Source organism: Amphiura filiformis, chromosome 13, assembly GCF_039555335.1.
Source record: "Amphiura filiformis chromosome 13, Afil_fr2py, whole genome shotgun sequence".
NCBI classification, from domain to species: domain Eukaryota; kingdom Metazoa; phylum Echinodermata; class Ophiuroidea; order Amphilepidida; family Amphiuridae; genus Amphiura; species Amphiura filiformis.
Genome location: NC_092640.1, coordinates 42,151,884 through 42,170,963, shown reverse-complemented (window position 1 = coordinate 42,170,963; position 19,080 = coordinate 42,151,884). Strand labels below are relative to the sequence as shown.

The window sequence follows — 19,080 nt, the reverse complement described above, 5'->3', positions numbered from 1 at the left end:
TTTCCACATCCAAACACACTCCACTCTCCTACCCTCCACACATGCTCAGTGAGCATTGCTCACCCGCCCCACACACCCCATCCACCACACACTGTACACTCACATACAAGCCTCTGTGGTAATTGTTCCATGATTTCTTGGGAGTGGTCTTCTTTTCATTGTTCTATACTGTTTCTTCCTTTTCTTTCCATATCGATCAGCATACTAGTTTAGCCTGGCTTGGGTATTTTGCTTGAGCCTGGTCTCTCAGGATCAAAGTATATCAAAGTATATCCGCACGGAACGTTTTAATAAGCAAACAAGCACACATCGAACCCCACTCAACACCCACCCACCCACCCACCCCCACCACCCCTTTACGTCAACACAACAACAAACCAGCGGCATCATGCAAAGTGGGCGGACATTTGGCCTGAATTGCCAAAAAGTGACTGGAAATATTTATGATGCTTACAAAAGGCGCAATAGGCATATTATTCCAAAAACAAAACAACTCATCAATTTCCATTGGTCCAATTTCAAGTCTTAGCGACACAATTTCTTGTTCAAAATAATTATAGAACACGCGTGTGAACAGAATCACTTTTTCAAGTTTAATTAATTTGTAATTAACCCACTTATTGCGCCAAAGAAGAAACAACTGAGGAACTTCTAATAGCATTTCCATGAAAAACTTTCATGATAGTTCCCAGGGGTATGGATTTTAATGTGGCCCTGAGAGATTTCACGGGAAAATCAAATGAGAAAATTTCGCTTTATTTTGATAGAATAGGATCCCTAAAACCATCCCAGTGGTAATTTACAGAAAAAGTCTATGGAAAAACTAAAATTAAAGACATTTAGTGAGCGCTGCGTTACTCTGATCTTGTGCTTAGCGTTACACGTAGGTTGGGGAATTTAGCTCCGGATCCGGAACAGAAGCAAAAAAATTTACACAAAAGACACCGGTTCCAGCTTCCATTTCAGAGCCAGATTGAGTACATGTAATACACACATTTCATACAAAATAAAGGCATAAGCATTAGGAAATCTCACAATGAGCCTTTAAAGATTCTTTCGCAGTAAGCTTTTAAAACCGTTAACCGCGAACATAATTCCGACATTCCCCTAACCGATATATGAAAGGCACGTAATATTATGTGCACTGTGCGAGTGTAACTTAAGCCAACTATTTAATGATGTAGCACCAACACGTTCGACATTATGGTATGTTGAGCTATGTGTGGAATCTGCCTCTGTTTTTAAAGTAAATACTGTATTATTTATTATTTAAATGTTATGTGTTAAATATAATTGCTACAATTTCATGTATTAAACCATCAAACAATCACACATTACCGATTTTTGGCTTAATTCTGCTCGACTCAGGTACCCGTCATGTTCGGAGAGGAATGACGATGTAATTGAAGTCTAAAGTAAATGCTATGGACATCAATATGCTTAACTTTATTGTAAAGTATGTTCTCGTGGCGGTGATCGGCATTCACTTTGAGAGCATGTCGTGTATAATTTTAACTTAGAGTACTTCATGCTTAACATTGAACATGACATTAATTGAGCATTTGCATTCTTTGGTATAAACTTTTAAACTCTTAAGGTCGCGTTTCAGCTTTTTTATATTCTGTTCTTTAAAAATCAATTGAATTTAAATTAGCAGCAACAATAAGAAAAATATGATCAGAAGAAGAAGAAGAAGAAGAACAACAAGAACAATAGCAACAACAATATCCTCATCGTGTATCCTCATCATTATCATCTTCATCATCATCATCAAAATAACATAAACGAAAGAAAGGTGACCTTCGATAAGATATTAATTAGCAAAATAATTTATTTAAATCTTATGGCTCTCTTCAGTGAAACCAAAAAGTAACCAAATAAGAGTTATCTGTTTTATATTTGGATCTATATTTTAAGATCAAAACGGCCATGTGAGTGTTATGTTATAATTCCCTAGAACTGGTCTAAATATCTGTGTTTTAGGCCCAATACTTTAAAAGTGACTGAGTTCTTAACGGTACCTTAACATCAAATGTAGGTGGTCGGCTTGATTTACACATAACCAACGTATCATGTTTCGATATTTATGATCTAGTTAAAAGCAAATGATTCTGACTATCACATTAATTTCATAGTTGGAATCCAGTGTCCATAATTCCATCACTTTTCGCAGGCGATACTTTCACTGCATGCGAAGAACTCTTTTAAATTCAATATTTTTAACCTTTTAAATCTACAATCTACAAACAGACAAGTTGACAAGCAAATGAAGTAAACAAAGAGAGCAAACAAACGAAGAAAACAACAAACAAATATAAAAGGTGAAAGAAGATGCAAATAATCAGTCAAACATTCCCATGCAGTCAGGAGTAAATATGCTGAGACAATTCTTGAAATTTGACAAACACAGTATTGCGTGGTACAATTACATTGCACGCAAGTTTGACTTTCCTGTTTAGTGTTTTTCGCTTTCGCAAGGAACTATAAAGTAGTGACGTACATTGCACGAGGAAATGGGCTTACCGGTGGATATAACATAAATCAATGTTAACTAGAGTTACCTCACATGTACACCTGCTCACAAAACAACAACAAAAACAACAACAAACAGCAGATTTGTTTGCCATCCGAGCTTCAAATCATTACGAAGACGACGAAGAAGAAGAAGAAGAAGAAGAAGAAGAAGAAGAAGAAGAAGAAGAAGAAGAAGAAGAAGAATGAGAGGAGGAGGAAGGTGTGAAGAAGGCGGAGAAGAAGAAGGATGAGGCGAATAAGATAGTGTGTAGTGTAGGGTAGTTTATTGTAATAAATAATGATTTGTATTGTACGAGATGAAATGTAGTGTAATATATTGTAATGTAATGTAAAGCAATGCAACGCAAATGTAATGGAATGTATTGATAAGTATTGTAGTGCAATGCAATGCAATGCCATCCAATGTAATGTAATATAATGTAGTGTAATGTAATGTAATGTAATGTAATGTAATGTAATGTAATATAATGTAGTGTAATGTAATGTAATGTAATCCAATGTAATGTAATGTAATGTAATATAATGTAGTAATGTAATGTAATGTAATGTAATGTAATGTAATGTAATGTAATGTAATGTAATGTAATGTAATGTAATGTAATGTAATATAATGTAATGTAATGTAATGTAATGTAATGTAATGTAAAGTAAAGTAAAGTAATGTAATGCAATGCAATGCAATGTAATGTAATGTAATGTAATGTAATCCAATGTAATGTAATGTAATGTAATGTAAAGTAATTTAATTTAATTTAATTTAATGTATGTTATACATTGTAATGCAATGCAAGGCGATACAGTGCACTGCACAATACAGTGCAATGCAATGCAATGCAATGCAATGCAATGCAATGCAATGCAATGCAATGCAATGCAATGTAATGTAATGCAATGCAATGCAATGCAATGCAATGAAATCTAATGCAATGCAATGCAATGCAATGCAATGCAATGTAGTGCAGTTTAATCGGGAGTTTAATGTAATGCAATCCCTTGCCATGCGATGCCATGACATGCCATACAATACAATGTAATGCAATGCAAGTACGGTCCAATACAATACAATACAATACAATACAATACAATACAATACAATACAATACAATACAATGCAATGCAATGCAACGCAACGCAACGCAATACAATACAATGCAATGCAATGTAGTGTGATGAAAATAGTAGTTAAATGAAGCGAAATGCTGGAATAGAAAATGTATATTTGGTATAATTATGTATAAAAGTATTGTAGTTGATCTAAATTCAAATACGGAGAATACGTGCATCAAAACTGATCAAAACTGATATCATCCACATAATTATTTACATAATATGCAAATTTATATTGCTAATCTGATCATATCATACATGTAAGTTACAGGTCTACATGCAGAACAATACAATGCATCTGCGGAGATATAAAGAAACGCAAAGTAGTTTAAAATCTAGCTTAAATATTCATGTCAGTTGGAAAACCAGATAATGTGAATAAATGCAACAATTTTGATAAAAACAAAAGCAGCCAGTTAGCCGATAGTATCGCATCAAAATGAATATGGAGCATAGCGATTGTTGGTTATACACTTTGCAAAAAACTGTAATTGTATATTTCATATCTGTGGTAAGATCACGAATACCCAAAAAGCACTGGGACAAATTGAGAAAGTCAAGTGATATTAATCTACTCTTCTCAAAAGTAACTGACAGCTACGCGATTCTTTGTACTTAGACTCGACGGTTTTACGCCCCCTTCGAATGAGGAAGCACTTTCATGGTTCGTTTTCCCATCAGGGGATAATAATCTACTCTTCTCAAAACTGACAGCTATAATTAAAAACAGAGATAAAAACAATTTATCGCGTCTGATGTCACTGTCAATTACGATCCTCGATTGGTTTACACAGGTTAATCAGCGCGTAAAAGGAAGACCGATCTATCGGGTGCTGATCGGAGAAAAGGAATAGCAGCAAATGGCGAAAAATTACGTACTTTTACAAGGCAAAAAGTAGCTTTTCTAGGCATTGTGGACATGGTGCCTTCACCAAAGAAAGTTTCCAACTATAAAGACCTAACTTTTGAGATGGTTTGCATGTCGAAAGGTGCAAAATTAACAATAAGGCGACCGGTTATAAATCCGCGTTCAGCAAGTTATCATCACAACACTTGTAAACAAACCGTGCTCGAATTTGATTGACAGATGACGTCAGACGCGATAAATTGTTTATATCTCTGTCTTTAATTACATACGTGTGACCTTGTACTTAGAACCGGCGGTTTTACGTCGATCCCCTCTGAATGAGGAAGCATTTTCATGGTTCGTTTCTCCATCAGTTAAAACCCAGCATTTGCCATGAATGAACAGGGTACATGTCCTTGTGCACCATTAAGCTATAAAGTGCATTTCTTTATAACCACTTTTCACGCTCCTTAATACCCATTCAAATTCCTCAATATCAGATATATTTACAATTGACAAAATAAATCTAAGATCAACCTTACTTCCTATCTCCAAAACGTGCAGGAAATGTTCTCTCCTCTGACAGTTTGAAAGCTCTTCGCGTAATTGGAATGTAAATGGATTTGTATGTTAATAGTGCCCCACTATTTACTCTCTTCATGCTCACTGGCTGACACATCTTGAACTCAAATTGGATTCTTTTGGGTGTGATAGGTCTTTGATACCCAACAAACAGAGGTGTTTAGATAGCCTGAATCTATGCAAGCGATATAGGTCGCGAATTGGAGAGGTCTCATGTACATTATAACTGACTGAAATAAGAGTGCGTGCCACATGTAGTGACATGTGCTGTACATTAAATTTTTACTTGTTGCAGAGTTTACAACTTTCTATGATAAAAATTAATGTAATGATCTGTACTCTGACAGTTACGATGTAAGGTTTCACAAACAGTTTTATTAGTGAATGGCAAAGTCTGCCATCCTTGAAAATAAGTTTAATCTTTTTACACTAGACTGCTCTTACAAGTAATCTCGAAGGATATAATATTCCCGTAGTTGACGTAGTTTATCAAGTCTATGAAAATATTCATGTCAGTTGGGAAACCAGACATATGAGTTATTTATAAATGCTGCAATTGTGATTTTTAAAACGTAGTCTGAAATCCGGTGGTATCGCAGCAAAATAAATATGAGACATAGAGATTGTTGATTACACATTGCAAAAAATGTAATTGTAGACATTTATTCGACACATGTCTGTAATTAGATTACGAATGCCCGAAAAACACCGGGACAAAATGTGACAGTCAACGGATAATAATCTACTATTCTCAAAACTAACGGGCAGGTACGCCTCTCTTTGTACTTTGAACCGATGATTTTACGTAACCTCCGAATGAGGAAGCACATTCATGGTTCGTTCCCCATCAGTCAAAACCCAGCTGTGAGTTGTGCAACTGACACAACAGCAAAATGCACTGACACGGAACAGCTTCTTGGACCACTTTCACAGGCGAATAATTGGCACCCAGCAAAAGAAATATGTGAGAATGCGTACAAGATCCTTACACAGGTGATTATTTCTCAAGAGTAAGTGGAATAGTGTGAAACGGGCTGCTTCTGCTTTTCATACATTTTTTTTCAGGAAACAGGTCTTGTTTCACACTATTCCTTTTACTCACAGATTTCTTGTGTTGGGTGCCAATTATTGAGCTGTGAATGTGGTCCAGGAAGCTTTTCCATGTCAGTGTATTTTGCTGTTGTGTCAGCTGGACAACTGTTTCGTTACTGACATGTGTTTAGAGTAGAGTATTGAAGTAATCCTGTGTGTAATTTTTTTCATGTACAGGCGAATAATTGGAACCCAGCCCAGCAAAAGAGTTTTGTGCTGTGAATGTGGTCCAGGAAGGTGTTCCATGTCAGTGCATTTTGCTGTTGTGTCAGCTGGTCAACTGTTTGGTTACTCACCAGTGTTTAGAGTAGATTATTCACGTAATCATGTGTGCAATTTGGTTCATTTTTATGCACAAAAATTTAAGATATGATCTTGTGAAAAATTATAAGTTTCTTTTTGAGCCCAGTTTATATAACTTACGCACTGCCCCTATAATGATGCACTTCACAGTCGGAGATTTATGTATTCGTCATTTTGTTTTATTTTCAAAAACAATCTTACAAAGTAACATCTTGCACATTCTTAACATGAAATCTTTTAAGATTATTGAATTCAAATTCATTGGACTTGATAAACTTGTAAAAATAAAATGAAATACGGTTTTACAAGTTCCAAGTTCCCCCAAGACATTTGAAAATGAATCGAAAAGTTGGTGATGTTGACAAAAATTAATTAACAAAAATTCCAATGGTTAATGGTTGGTTATTTAGTATTATACCCCTTGTCCAATTCACAATGTCAGACTTCGTTGCGTTCTGTGACAATGGTATGTAAGAACAAAATGCACTTCAATCCATCATGGATCTATTAAAACTCTCACAAAGCACGCATAATGTAATTTCATCATCAATTTTGTTTGGCTGCAGCATCCCTTCAGTATCTCCCAGGAGGTGCTGGACATACTGTAAGTACAGTGTGCGCGGTCGTCCCGGTTTCCTCTTCCCATGTGGTGGAATATAAAGCGCATATTCTTTCACAGGCTCGCAGTATATGGCCGAGAAATTTGAGTTGATGAATCTTGACTCTGGCAACCAGTGGAGTGGTGTTGGTCAGGTTGTAGATGGTTTCGTTTGGAATCAGATCCACACGCTTGATGTTTAACATGACTCTGTAGCAAGATGTTGCAAATGCATTGATCTTGTTTTCCATGTCCTTGGTAATTACCCATGACTCGCACCCGTACAGAAAGACAGTAACACACGTTGTCTGAAACAGCTTGATTTTTGTTTCGATTGGCAGGGACGGGCTTCTCCAAAGGCGTTCCAGTTTCCAGAAAGCTGCCCAGGCTAGTGCTTTTCTTCTTTTTTAGGTCTCCAACACTAGAGCCCATCTTGGAACCCAAATACCTGAAGTCTGTGACATGGTTGATGGTACTACCATAGACTTCAAGTGCTGGTTGGGCGTTACAGTTTGCAGTCATATATTCTGTCTTAGGTGTGCTGATTACAAGGCCTAGATCTGCTGCTGCAGTTGCAGTCCTAGTAAGCTGTGACTGGGCCCGGTCTATGGAAGATTCCAGCAGGGCAATATCATCAGCAAAATCCAGGTCATTCAGCATCTTGGCAGGATACCTGCTTGACCGACGTGGGTAGGTAACAATTCCAGCGTCAATTCCAGAAGTTGATTTCATCAGAAGGTAGTCTACCAGGATAATAAACAGGAATGGTGCCAACACATCACCCTGAAGCACTCCAGTTGTTACTTGGAAAGGCTCTGAGATACTGCCATCTACCATAACGGCACTATTGGAGTCTTTGTAGAGCACCTGGATGGCATTGACCGCAACCTTTGGTATTCCATAATGCCGCAGCACTGAAAACATGACGGACCTGTTGATGGAGTCGAAGGCTTTTTTGAAGTCCACAAAAGTGACTGTTAAGGGAAGTTGGTACTCCTTGAAGCCTTCCATAATCCTCCTCAAATGTGTATTTGCTGAGCACAGCTGCGACCAGATCTAAAGCCAGCCTGGTTACTTCTCAGTAAAGGATCAATGTGGGGTCGGATCCTGTTCAGAAGGATCTTGTTGTACACTTTTGCGGCAATGGACATAAGCGAAATACCACGGTAGTTTGTCATGAGAGAGAGGTCACCTTTCTTTGGTAGAGGAATGATTACATTCGTAACCCATTGACGTGGTGGTGTCAGCGTTGAGAATACTTCCATACAGAATTCGAGAATCATATCAATCATGCTATCCCCTCCTCCCTGAAGTGCTTCTGCAGTTATAGCACAGTCCAATCCTGCTGCCTTGTTGGTCTTCATGGGTGATATTGCTTTGACTACTTCTTCACGAGTTGGGGGCTCAGTTATAATAGAAAGATCTTCAACAGCTGGTGCAGGAAGTTCTGAAGCTGCTGTGCCACTGTCGTTGTTAAGGAGTGAGCTAAAATATTCCTTCCATTCCTCAAGCAGTTCATGGTCACTGGTTGGAGCTGATCCATCTCTCTTTTTGACTTTCACCCCTTTCCTTGAGTTCTTCCCAGAAAGCGAGTGTATAATTTTCCAGGTGGTGGTATAATTCCCCATCTCGTCGGCCATCTGCTTATTGAGGGTAGCAAGCTCATCAGATTTATAGGAGTTGTTAAGGCTGGTGTTCAAGTTCCTCCATCTTTCTCTAGATTGACGAGACTTTGAAATGGAGTACCGCTTTTTGGCCTCATCCCTTTCAAGTTTAAGTCTGATGGTTGCATCTGATACCCAACTTGGTAGTCCGCATGGCTCTTGCTTTCCAATAACTTTCTCGGCAACTTCACGGACCGCTGTTTCGAAGGTCTCATACCTGTCAGAGATGGGTGTGGTGTCATCCAGACTCAAGACCTGGAATCTGTTTGATAGCTCCAGCTGAAATTCCTCCTTTGTATCAGGATCTTGCAACTTCTTCCAGTTGAATTTTGGTCTCTTACAAGGTTTTCCTTTGCTAGTTCGCAGACTGGCAGCTAGACGGATGCTCACAATACGATGATCGGAGTCCACTTCTACTGAGTTGTATGCTCAACAGTTGCGGAGAGAATTTACCCACTTGCTGTTTATTAGTATGTGATCTAGCTGTGCATGGGTTGATCCAGCTGGATGGGTCCAAGTCCAGAGACGGTTCCTGGGTTGCGGGAATCTCATCTGGGCCGGTCTGAGATTGTACTCCTGGCAGGTGTTGACCAGACGCTCACCATTGTCATTTGTTGAATCATGGTAGCAATGTGGTCCAATGACCCAAGGATGGGAAAGATGACTGTCTGTTCCTATTCTGGCATTAAAATCGCCGATGGATGTTGTGTCTTTTCATACCATCCAGGTGGTCAGATAGAGATGAATAGAATTCCTCCTTGTCAGAAGATGTTGCGCACTCCTGGTGTAATTTAATTTAAAGTTGTCAAAATTGCATCTTTTCGCACATAATGAATCATTATGACAGAAAGTAACAACATCTGACATTGTAAATTGCACCAGTTGTGTAAAACAAAATAGGCTACCAAAATCCCAGCACTGAAAACATCCGTTAGAGTATTTTAATTTTGTCGGCAACTCGATTTATTATAGTTTGTGAACCTTTTATATACTTGAATAATAATACATTACGTCATGATGTCGACATACTGCAGAATACATGTAACGACGTATCATATTATTTTGTCTTTAGAGTAACGCATTTTTGTTTACAGTGAAATGGCATAGATACGGCATGATTCGGCATCCTGCAAAATTCACAACAAAATATGCGTTATCAAAATGCACAATTATTTAAGTTTTTGTCACCAATTAACTATAAAACGTGATGTATTGTGCGTCTGGTATTCAGATTGACTGGACGCTAACGAACATAGCTGAAATACAATAGTTGCACCTGTTGCATCTGGACAACATTCCATCCATAGCAGCTCATACGCAGGTAGATGTATTGCGATTCTGGTATTCAGATCGATTGGATGCTAACAAACATACCAGGAATACAATAGTGTCACATGTTGTGCCTGGACAACAGTCCATAGCAGCTCGTGCTCAGGTAGGTGTATTGTGATTCTGGTATTCAGATCGGTTCGACGCTAACGAACATACCAGGAATACAATAGTTTCATTTGTTGCGCCTGGACAACATTCCATAGCAGCTCGTGCTCAGGTAGATGTATTGTGATTCAAAAGGATAGTATAATGGCCACCACAGATTCTGAGTATTCGAATTAGATGTAACATGTCTTCGTTTTAGTCTATTTCCATTCTAATGTATTAACAGTAATGTTTGAGTTATAACGAATGTTTGATGGCGTTAAATCGATAATATGTTATGTAGAATGTCAGGTGGAAATATATCGATTTTGCGTCATCAAACATTCGTTAGAAGTTAAACATTTTAAGAAATAGAAGGGGAATGTATTAAATAACGGTTGCCTGAAGCATTAGAAGTAGCACATTGAAAAACCATAAACGAAGAGTCACGTACAAAACTTATCAATTTACTTTAAAACCAATGGGTACCTTTCTGTATTATATCGATACTTTGTTAAATCACACACTTCAAAATAGCATTTTTTGACCAATATTTGGTATAAATGAACATTTATTTGTTTAGGGAGCGATCGTTATTTATGGCAGGGGGAATGGGTAAATTTAGGGGGGAACACGAAATTTTTTTGTGGTCTTGAGGGGGGAACCTGCAATTTTTAGTTGAACCAGGAGGGGGGCTTGTTAAATTTTAAATGGAGAAAATTGGGAAAACAAGGGGGAACGCGAAAATTTTGAGCAGACGCGAGGGGGGAACACGAAATTTTTTGTCGATATTTTTGCCAAAACACCCATTCCCCCCCTGCCGTAAATATCGGTCCCTTAGTATAGTAAGATTTATAAATTATATCCATAACAAGATGTCACCTTTTTCATACAAAATGTTTTAAAACGTTTTGATTTGTTTTATAATCCGACATTTAATGTTATTAGCAAAACGTTTTACTTTTAAGAAAACGTATTAATACCATTTATACATGTTATGTGTTTGCTGTGATAAATCTTAATAATTTGTATCTATCATAATTGCCTTCAGTTTGGTAGAAAATAAACTTATCGAAAACTTTAGGACGTTACGGGAGAAAAGGTAAGAAACGACCTCTCCCACCCTCACTCCCTCCCTCCCCCGACTCTTTCTCTCTCCCTCCCTCTCACTCTCTCATTCTATATTTTGCTCTGTAAAGGTGGGTGACCGACACCGGAACCAACAATTTAACAGCCCAGTTGTTTTAAGCTAGGTGAACCGATTAACAGCCTCAATGGTTTTTATGGTAAATGTGATTCGTTTTATTACAAATGTTTAACAAAACGCGCTGTTTTTTTTTTCTTTCTTTCCTTGTAATGGACTTAAGATTAGCTCTTATGTATTTATTCGAACCCTCTTAATCTTTTGAATGAAAAATGGATTAACAATGATTAATGTCAAAACATTTTTATCAGTTTTTACTGTACTTGTTTCATCCTTGGTTTTATATTATAAAATTACTTTCTTTCGCAATCGTGTGTTAAAATATTTGAAGACAGTAATTACATTTCGATCCATTTTACCAGGGTCAATCCACGTTTTGATACTAACAGCCCTGTACACTATGTTTATAAATCGAATTTATAAATTCACCATGCATGGGAGCAGCCATTACACGACAATATATCAGAAAAAGCATGTACATAGAGAAGCACGCGCTCCTCGCAAATGAGTAGAAAGACGAAATGTGGATATTCGTTGGTTTTCATAAAACGACTGACTACTAAATTCAAATGATGAGAATGGTGAACCCTGTTAAATGTAAACAATTAGCGGTTATTTTTTTGATAGTTTTTACACCAAATTATGTGTGTTAAGTTGCTGATGACAACAGCTGTCGATTAAAAAGTGTAGTCCCATTGTGTGTTATAGGTGTCTCTTTCCAGACACTGGCACCCAGTTGTAATGGTAGCCTCCATGTAGTGGTCTCTCTCACGAATTTACTAATTAGGTATATGATTTATAAAAGTGTACATGGCTGTTTAATGTATATAATATCCATGGTAAACATGGTAAATATTATGTTTCGCATATAATTATAGCGATCTTATCAAAATACTGATTCCGTGGTTTTTCTGTTATATTTCCTCATGTCACTTTAGCATCAGGATATAAACTTCATGGTAAACGAAGTGAATACTTCCCCATCAGATTCCAAAACAGCTCTATTGTCTATTGTTGATCTTTGTAAAAGTTTTATTCAAAACCTGTTTCATCTGTTGGATAGAGCTTCTTCGCCTTCCTTTCCCATTCTCTATGGCTTTTCTTCTTCTAACCTCTCTGTAGAGTTCATGAAAGGCTTCACGTATGTTCTCATCTCCGGAACAAGCGGAGCTCTCAAAGAAAGCACATGCTAGATCTTGTGCGCATTTTTCGCCTTCTTCCACCGTCACTTCACGAATGTGATCCAAGTCATTTTTGTTACCAATAATTACTAGAGAAACATTTCTGGCTTTCTTGATTTCATCAAGATAGTTTTTGATTTGCACAATGTCTTCAAAACTTTTTCTGTCCGTGATGCTGTATATTAATAAGAAGCCATCCGCCCATCTTATATGACCTTCTCTGTGTATCGTTTCCTCCTGCAAAATAGAAAAACAAATAAGGTCACGTTAAGTAAAAATGTGATTTTAACAGAAATTAATTTGAGATATTCTGTAGCATAAATATATACTGACAAACTTTAAACCGGTAGTTCATTCACTCCATGCTACTTTCAACTACCAAGAGCATGGTGGGAAAAATGATTAACTACATCGTTGACATCCTATGAAGACCAAGATGAACACACAATAACATTAAGGGTTGCACAACACCATACGAAGCAGCTAAGTGAAATCATCTTGATTTTATTGCTTTGTGGTAAATTTTATTCGTAAACGAATTTTCACTGATCTCAGTAATTTGTCACTCAAAATTCACCCCAATATGGCTACCCGTATCCTCACATGCTTTACGGTATTCCTTACTACATCTTCTGTCGCGAAAACTGAAGCGGTGCGCGCATTCACTGGGACAAAATACTACTACTACGATCGTAATTTGCGTGGGGAACTTTTCCTGTTTCCATTCAAATTTTGGCTATTTACACCTATTGTCCACCAAAAACACACTCAACCGAAATTGCATACTCGGTATAAAAAAAGAAACATACGTGTTTATCCAGAGGTGACGGAAGCGCGGGGGAGGGGACACGCTCCCTATTTTTTTCCATTGGATCTCGAAGAAAAATAAATGAAGAAGTACCCCTTACATCTTCCTTTTTAGCCCGATAAACGCCGTGTTTTGGGCCTAAAATTACAAGCGGTTTTCATAGGTATCAAGAAATTCCAAATTATGTTGAGCCCATGACAATGCATGGCATTCTGAGAATATTTGACGGAAACTGTAGCCTGTTGCGTCCCTTCAAAGAAAATTCACATTTCAACATGAACATGTTTCAATAAGAGCTAATAAGGGCAAGGGTATCTGGGAAGCTTTCCTTCTCACTTAAATGTCATTCCTGGAAGTCATTACGTATGCAAAACGCATCACGTTTGAAGATATCAAATCTATATGCAAAACTCTTCAATGGCCTTGGTATGTAAGGGTTATAAATAAGTAACAAGGCCATTGTCACTGATCATGCTGATCACTGCTATCTTAGTCAGAGGCCAGGTAATAAGGCATGCTTCATTCCGATTAAACTGTTGATAATTAAAGCAAAAATAATAACTGAAATCGACAGAGCAACAACTTCAACGATATCAACCCGATTGGAACGTGATGGATAATGATCAGATGATACTTGACATATACTTGCTTCAGAGATTGATTGAATGAAAATTCTTTTGCTGTATGAAAAAGTCAACCTAGTGCATAAAAGTGGACAAAAGAATCGTGTTTAGGGATGGTGTTATTGTGCAGATATGAGGAGTACTCATTTTGTTCCTATCTGTCAATTATTAATAAATAAAAATTCCTTTAAAAAAGGAACGGGGCGCCCGATGTGAGCTTGGACGTGATATGATGAATTTCATGGTGTGTAGATTTGGTTTTATAATGATTTTTTTTTGGGAAGAGTAGAAGATGATCAAATGCAAGAGAAATGTGTTTGATTGGGGAAGGTGTATGACAGGACCGTTTTGGATGAAATAAATTGGAATGAAGCTTTCGTGTCGATTTGCTATTATGAGTTCTGTTTTGGGGGCCTATTTTGTAGTTAGGATATTGCGTTGGATATTGAATATTGTTGAATTTCATTATGCATGGGTATATGATGAATAGTATAGAAGAAACAAATAAGTAAGCTCCCCCTGGCATAATATGGGGGTGGGGTGGGTTATCCCCCACCCGGGATCTACGCCTATGTTGACCAAACGAAAATGTTAATTTTTTTTAAATGTATAACGTCTGTGATACATATACATCATCTACTTGCTAATACACTGAAAATCAAATAGAAATGAAGGATAAAAAACAATTACAGAACATTCATTCTTCATAAAAGTAGCTATGGGTATACAATGTTTACAAGATAAGAACGTTAATGTTTTGTACATGAATGTAACGTCTTTGATACATAGTTGTTAACACACTGAAAATCGGACTAGAAATTTACAATTTGATGATATCCAAAAGAATACTTGCATTTTTGTAGCATTGAAGAATTTAAAAAAATTACAGAACTTTCATTTGTTAACATACACTAGCAATGATTAACAATGTTGAAAATACAAACGTAACGTTTTGTTCATAAACGTAACATCCTCGACACATCTATACAACCTCTGTAACATCCTCGATACACTGAAAGTCTAAGATTCTACAATTTGATATATCCAAAAAGATTCTTAGCATTAAAAAGTAACAAGAACTATCTTTAAAAAGACAACGCCATAGATGAAGATCATGTTTCATAATTTTACATTAACAAGTACATGGAATGATAATAATTATTTGTGTGTGGAATAATTGATTAACCGGGTGGAAAATTATTGATAAATACCACCAGATATACTGGAAAATACTGTGACCGGGCATTTTCATGTTGAAAGCTGATTTGAAAATGTGTCTATATAAATGGGTCTACATGACTCCTACTTTTTAGGCTAAAATGGCCAAATATGATGTTAATTTGGTCAGAAACCCACATATCAAAATATTGGAGATTTATCCCACCCCCGGAATCTACGCCTATGTCCATAATGTTCATAACAATATCATAACTCCTACAGCTTTAGCTTAGGCCTATACATAACTCTAAATTTATTCGATCTTTTTGCCTTTTCTGTCTTTTGCCATTTACCAATGTTTAGTTTTTTATTTGTTAAAAAGCTAAAACTAAAATTGGAAAAGGTCATAGTTAGGGCCTAAAACTTTATTTTTCATCTGATTTATTTAGCACCCATTTTTTAATTCAGCTTTCAACATTCTTGAGTACTTCCTAGTATTAGTGGTATTAACCAATAATACCAATATTTCCCACCCGGTTAGTTGTGCCACACACAAAAAGTTACTAGCATTCAAAGAACTTGTCATTCCAAAATTATGTAACATGATCATGAAAAGACAATATTGATGTTTTTAAAAGATCTTAATTATATCATTCATAAACATTTCAATTCGGGATGTAATATTATCTAAATTGACATCCCTATGGACAATGGATCTATTATCATTCAAACATATCCCGTTCCGTGCTGGTATCCAGCAGGTCTGCAAATGTAAATCATTGCAACACCTGATAACGACTATTGACTATTAATATTATAAAACTTCGAACAGTGGTGATGATTTCATTGCTGTCTTGTTGGTAAGAAGAAAATTTGGCCCAGCATTAATTCAAAAGAAAATATCATATTTTCATTAAAATGTACCAAACTTTAATGTGTTTGGTATCAATCTGGATTAAAATTGAATCATTCGCCAAATTTGGTTGATTACTGCACATTGCATCCACAAAAAAAACAAACATATCCAGCATATTTCATATCTGCCTCAAGGCTCAATACTTCTGGTAGAATAAACAACCTTATCTCTGTTTCTGATCCCGGGTTTCTGATAGCCATCATATCTTGAAGGTCATCACAAAAAGAATGCATAGGCAGTGGTGATGATTTCTTGTTGGTAAGCTGTTATCTACCCAGCAATGTTTGCTTATTTTAATGGTCAACTTGCACTGGGATCCACAACATGCGCATCTATCAGCACACGGTTCTTTAACCCCAATACATTTGCACATTCATTTAATGACTTTGAAACTTTAGGTACAAAAACTCACACTCTGCAACTTAGGTCAAATTTTGCACTATGATTGTTTAATTGAGGTTATTGGATTATGCCATTGAGATTAGGCTATTGTGGTTCATAGTGTGGGTCACTGTCTATCGGGTTATAAGAGGCGGTAAACTGGTTTAAGCCATATCAAAGGTCGCGGTTTATTTGGTGTTTTTATAAGTCCATTAATTTTGTATTTTAAACAAAGAATATACGCACACCATTTTATCCCGTGCATATCAGAAAACAATAATAAAATAAAATCCAAGCATATTGTGGTTTTATTTCTGAGCTGGGCATAATTTTAGCAAAACAATTGCGGAGTAAATCTAGCAAGAGTGAAATTAGAAACTTTTCACAAAGTCAAGCCTATATGGTGCCCCTCCGTAGAGGGCGCCCCAAAAACGATATTCATTTTTGTGTATAATGAATGTTGATTTACTGTTGATCTCTGGAGTGATGGGTTCTGATCGATTGGCTGTTTAGTTATTTCATAATTTCCAGTGGAGAAATAAGTTTGATATGCCTAGGCCTAAATGAATGAGATGAATATTTCTAATATTTAATTTTACAACTTTTATTAATTTATATAAATGTATTATTATTATCATGTATTATTATTATTATTATTATTATTATTATTTATATTATTATTAATTTAGTTAATTGATTGAGGTCAGTGACCATTGTTGAGGAGTTAAGATAAATAAATGCCAGAAGCTATTCTTTTGTGGTGGATATCCAACTTTACAGTTATGTCAACATTGGCTGACTCATCCATAATACAGGCAAATAATGATCATGGTGTTACTGTTTATCAAATGCAGGAGGCTGGTCCAGTCCGGGGGGGGTCACTGAACACATCGGACCATACGGGTATGTTCCCCCGGAAAGATGTCACTTTTTGGATTTCGCAGCTCATAAAAACCCGCTATACTTGGCCAAAATAGAGCTCCGAAAGACCCTTGATTTTGATAATTTCAGCTCTAAAAGACCCAAAAATTGCTCATTCCTCATATTTCTGGGTTGTTTTCAGGCGACTTCAACCAAAAAGCCATGAAAGACCCTTGATTTTGACTGTTCGCAGCTCCAAAAGTCCCCATTTTACTTGTTCGCAGCTCCAAAAGACCGGTACGCCGTCAGTTCCCAAAGACCCACCAACTCAAAATTCCGGGGAAACATACCCGCCAAAAAATGGCCCAAAAGCGAGCACGCCATTGCATTGAAAATACAGATAGAATTTCGCGCCTAGTTTTTTTCCTGGCAGTGCGTTGTTGTGTAGCCATCTATCTAAATAACAATGGGGCCTTTGTATATAGTACACAAGGACAGGGTGATGTATGCATTTTGCTGACAGGAAACCATTCAATCGTTCTGTTGTTTTCAATATGAGGACCCGTTGTCTGGCTGTTTATAATTGAGAAGCTTGATATTTTGTGTGGTCTTGACTTTCTTTAGCCAAATTGGACTTCACGTACACAGAACTTTATTTAGTTGAAAGGCTCAGCTTCCATCTGATACCCTTTATTTTTTGGTGGGGTGAAAATTTATTCAGGTTTTAGTTCAGTAACATTTGCTAATTTTCGACTCATTGTACCATTTAAATTAAGTTTTTCAAATAATTTAATGATATGTAGATGTAATGGTCCTTTACGTACCTGCTGAAACATGTAGTTCTTTTAACCAATTTGTCATTCGAAGACAAAAAAATCTATTTGAAAGGACCATTTTCAGTCATCTCATGGAAATAGTAGATGAGACGGAACCACACACAGTGTCAACACCCTATATTATAAATATTTTTCCATACAGCTCCATACTCCGTTGGTGAGCGACGGGCGATTGGTATTTCACCGAACGCAAGAAAAGGAGTCCTATCTGATTGGCTAGAATTCGATAGCTAGATCGCTCACTGGTAAATTAAGTACAAACTCAAAATGTATTCAATGCTATTGAAATCAATACTCTATTATTGACACAGATAAAGAAAGTTTACATATGTATTGTGTTATAGACACGGTGATTGAATATTCTATACAAGCACCTGGATCTTAGGTGAATGGGCTAAATGTGTTCCTAAATATATCACAATTTTTATTTACGATTTAAAAATCGTTGCTTATAAAATGCAGTAAAATATATCCACACATCATGCAGTTAGTGTTAACTACATGTATGCACACAACACAGGGACACTCACAATAGGCAATTGAACCCTACTGGTAGCGCTGTATCGTAGCTATTGGGGATGAACTAGTTAGTATCATAATTATACTGCGCCAATAAAGTATCCTTACAGTTGGAAAAATAATCACAATTTCAAACCTGAACAATATTGGAGTAAATTCGTTTTGTTAATAGATGCATTATGAAATCCTGCACATTATGACACCACATTGAATCCAATGTGACCTCAAGAAGTAAAGTTACAAGCCATTGAATAGATGAAGGGCCAGTTTTAAAAGTGACAAACTGGCCTATACAAGGCGCAAAAAGATGCCAACAAACGAAACAAAGAGACAACACAGTTTCTGCAGTGAAGCGTTATTTAAAGCAGTTTTTATTTCAGTTTTTGCTTCTCTGTACTTTTCATAACTTTCATTTTATATGTCAGTTCTTTTGTTTCAGTTTTCTTTTG

General features: G+C 36.7%; 1 protein-coding gene across 1 annotated transcript; it reads right to left on the bottom strand.

Moving 5' to 3' along the window:
- Window positions 1–12,349: 12,349 nt before the first annotated feature.
- LOC140167672 (ras-related and estrogen-regulated growth inhibitor-like) lies at window positions 12,350–16,234 on the bottom strand. Its single transcript, XM_072190972.1, has 2 exons — window positions 16,139–16,234; window positions 12,350–12,766 (listed from the first exon to the last, which is right to left on the bottom strand). The coding sequence occupies exons 1-2, from the start codon at window positions 16,232–16,234 to the stop codon at window positions 12,350–12,352; spliced, it is 513 nt and encodes a 170-aa protein (XP_072047073.1).
- Between the last annotated feature and the right edge of the window lie 2,846 nt (window positions 16,235–19,080).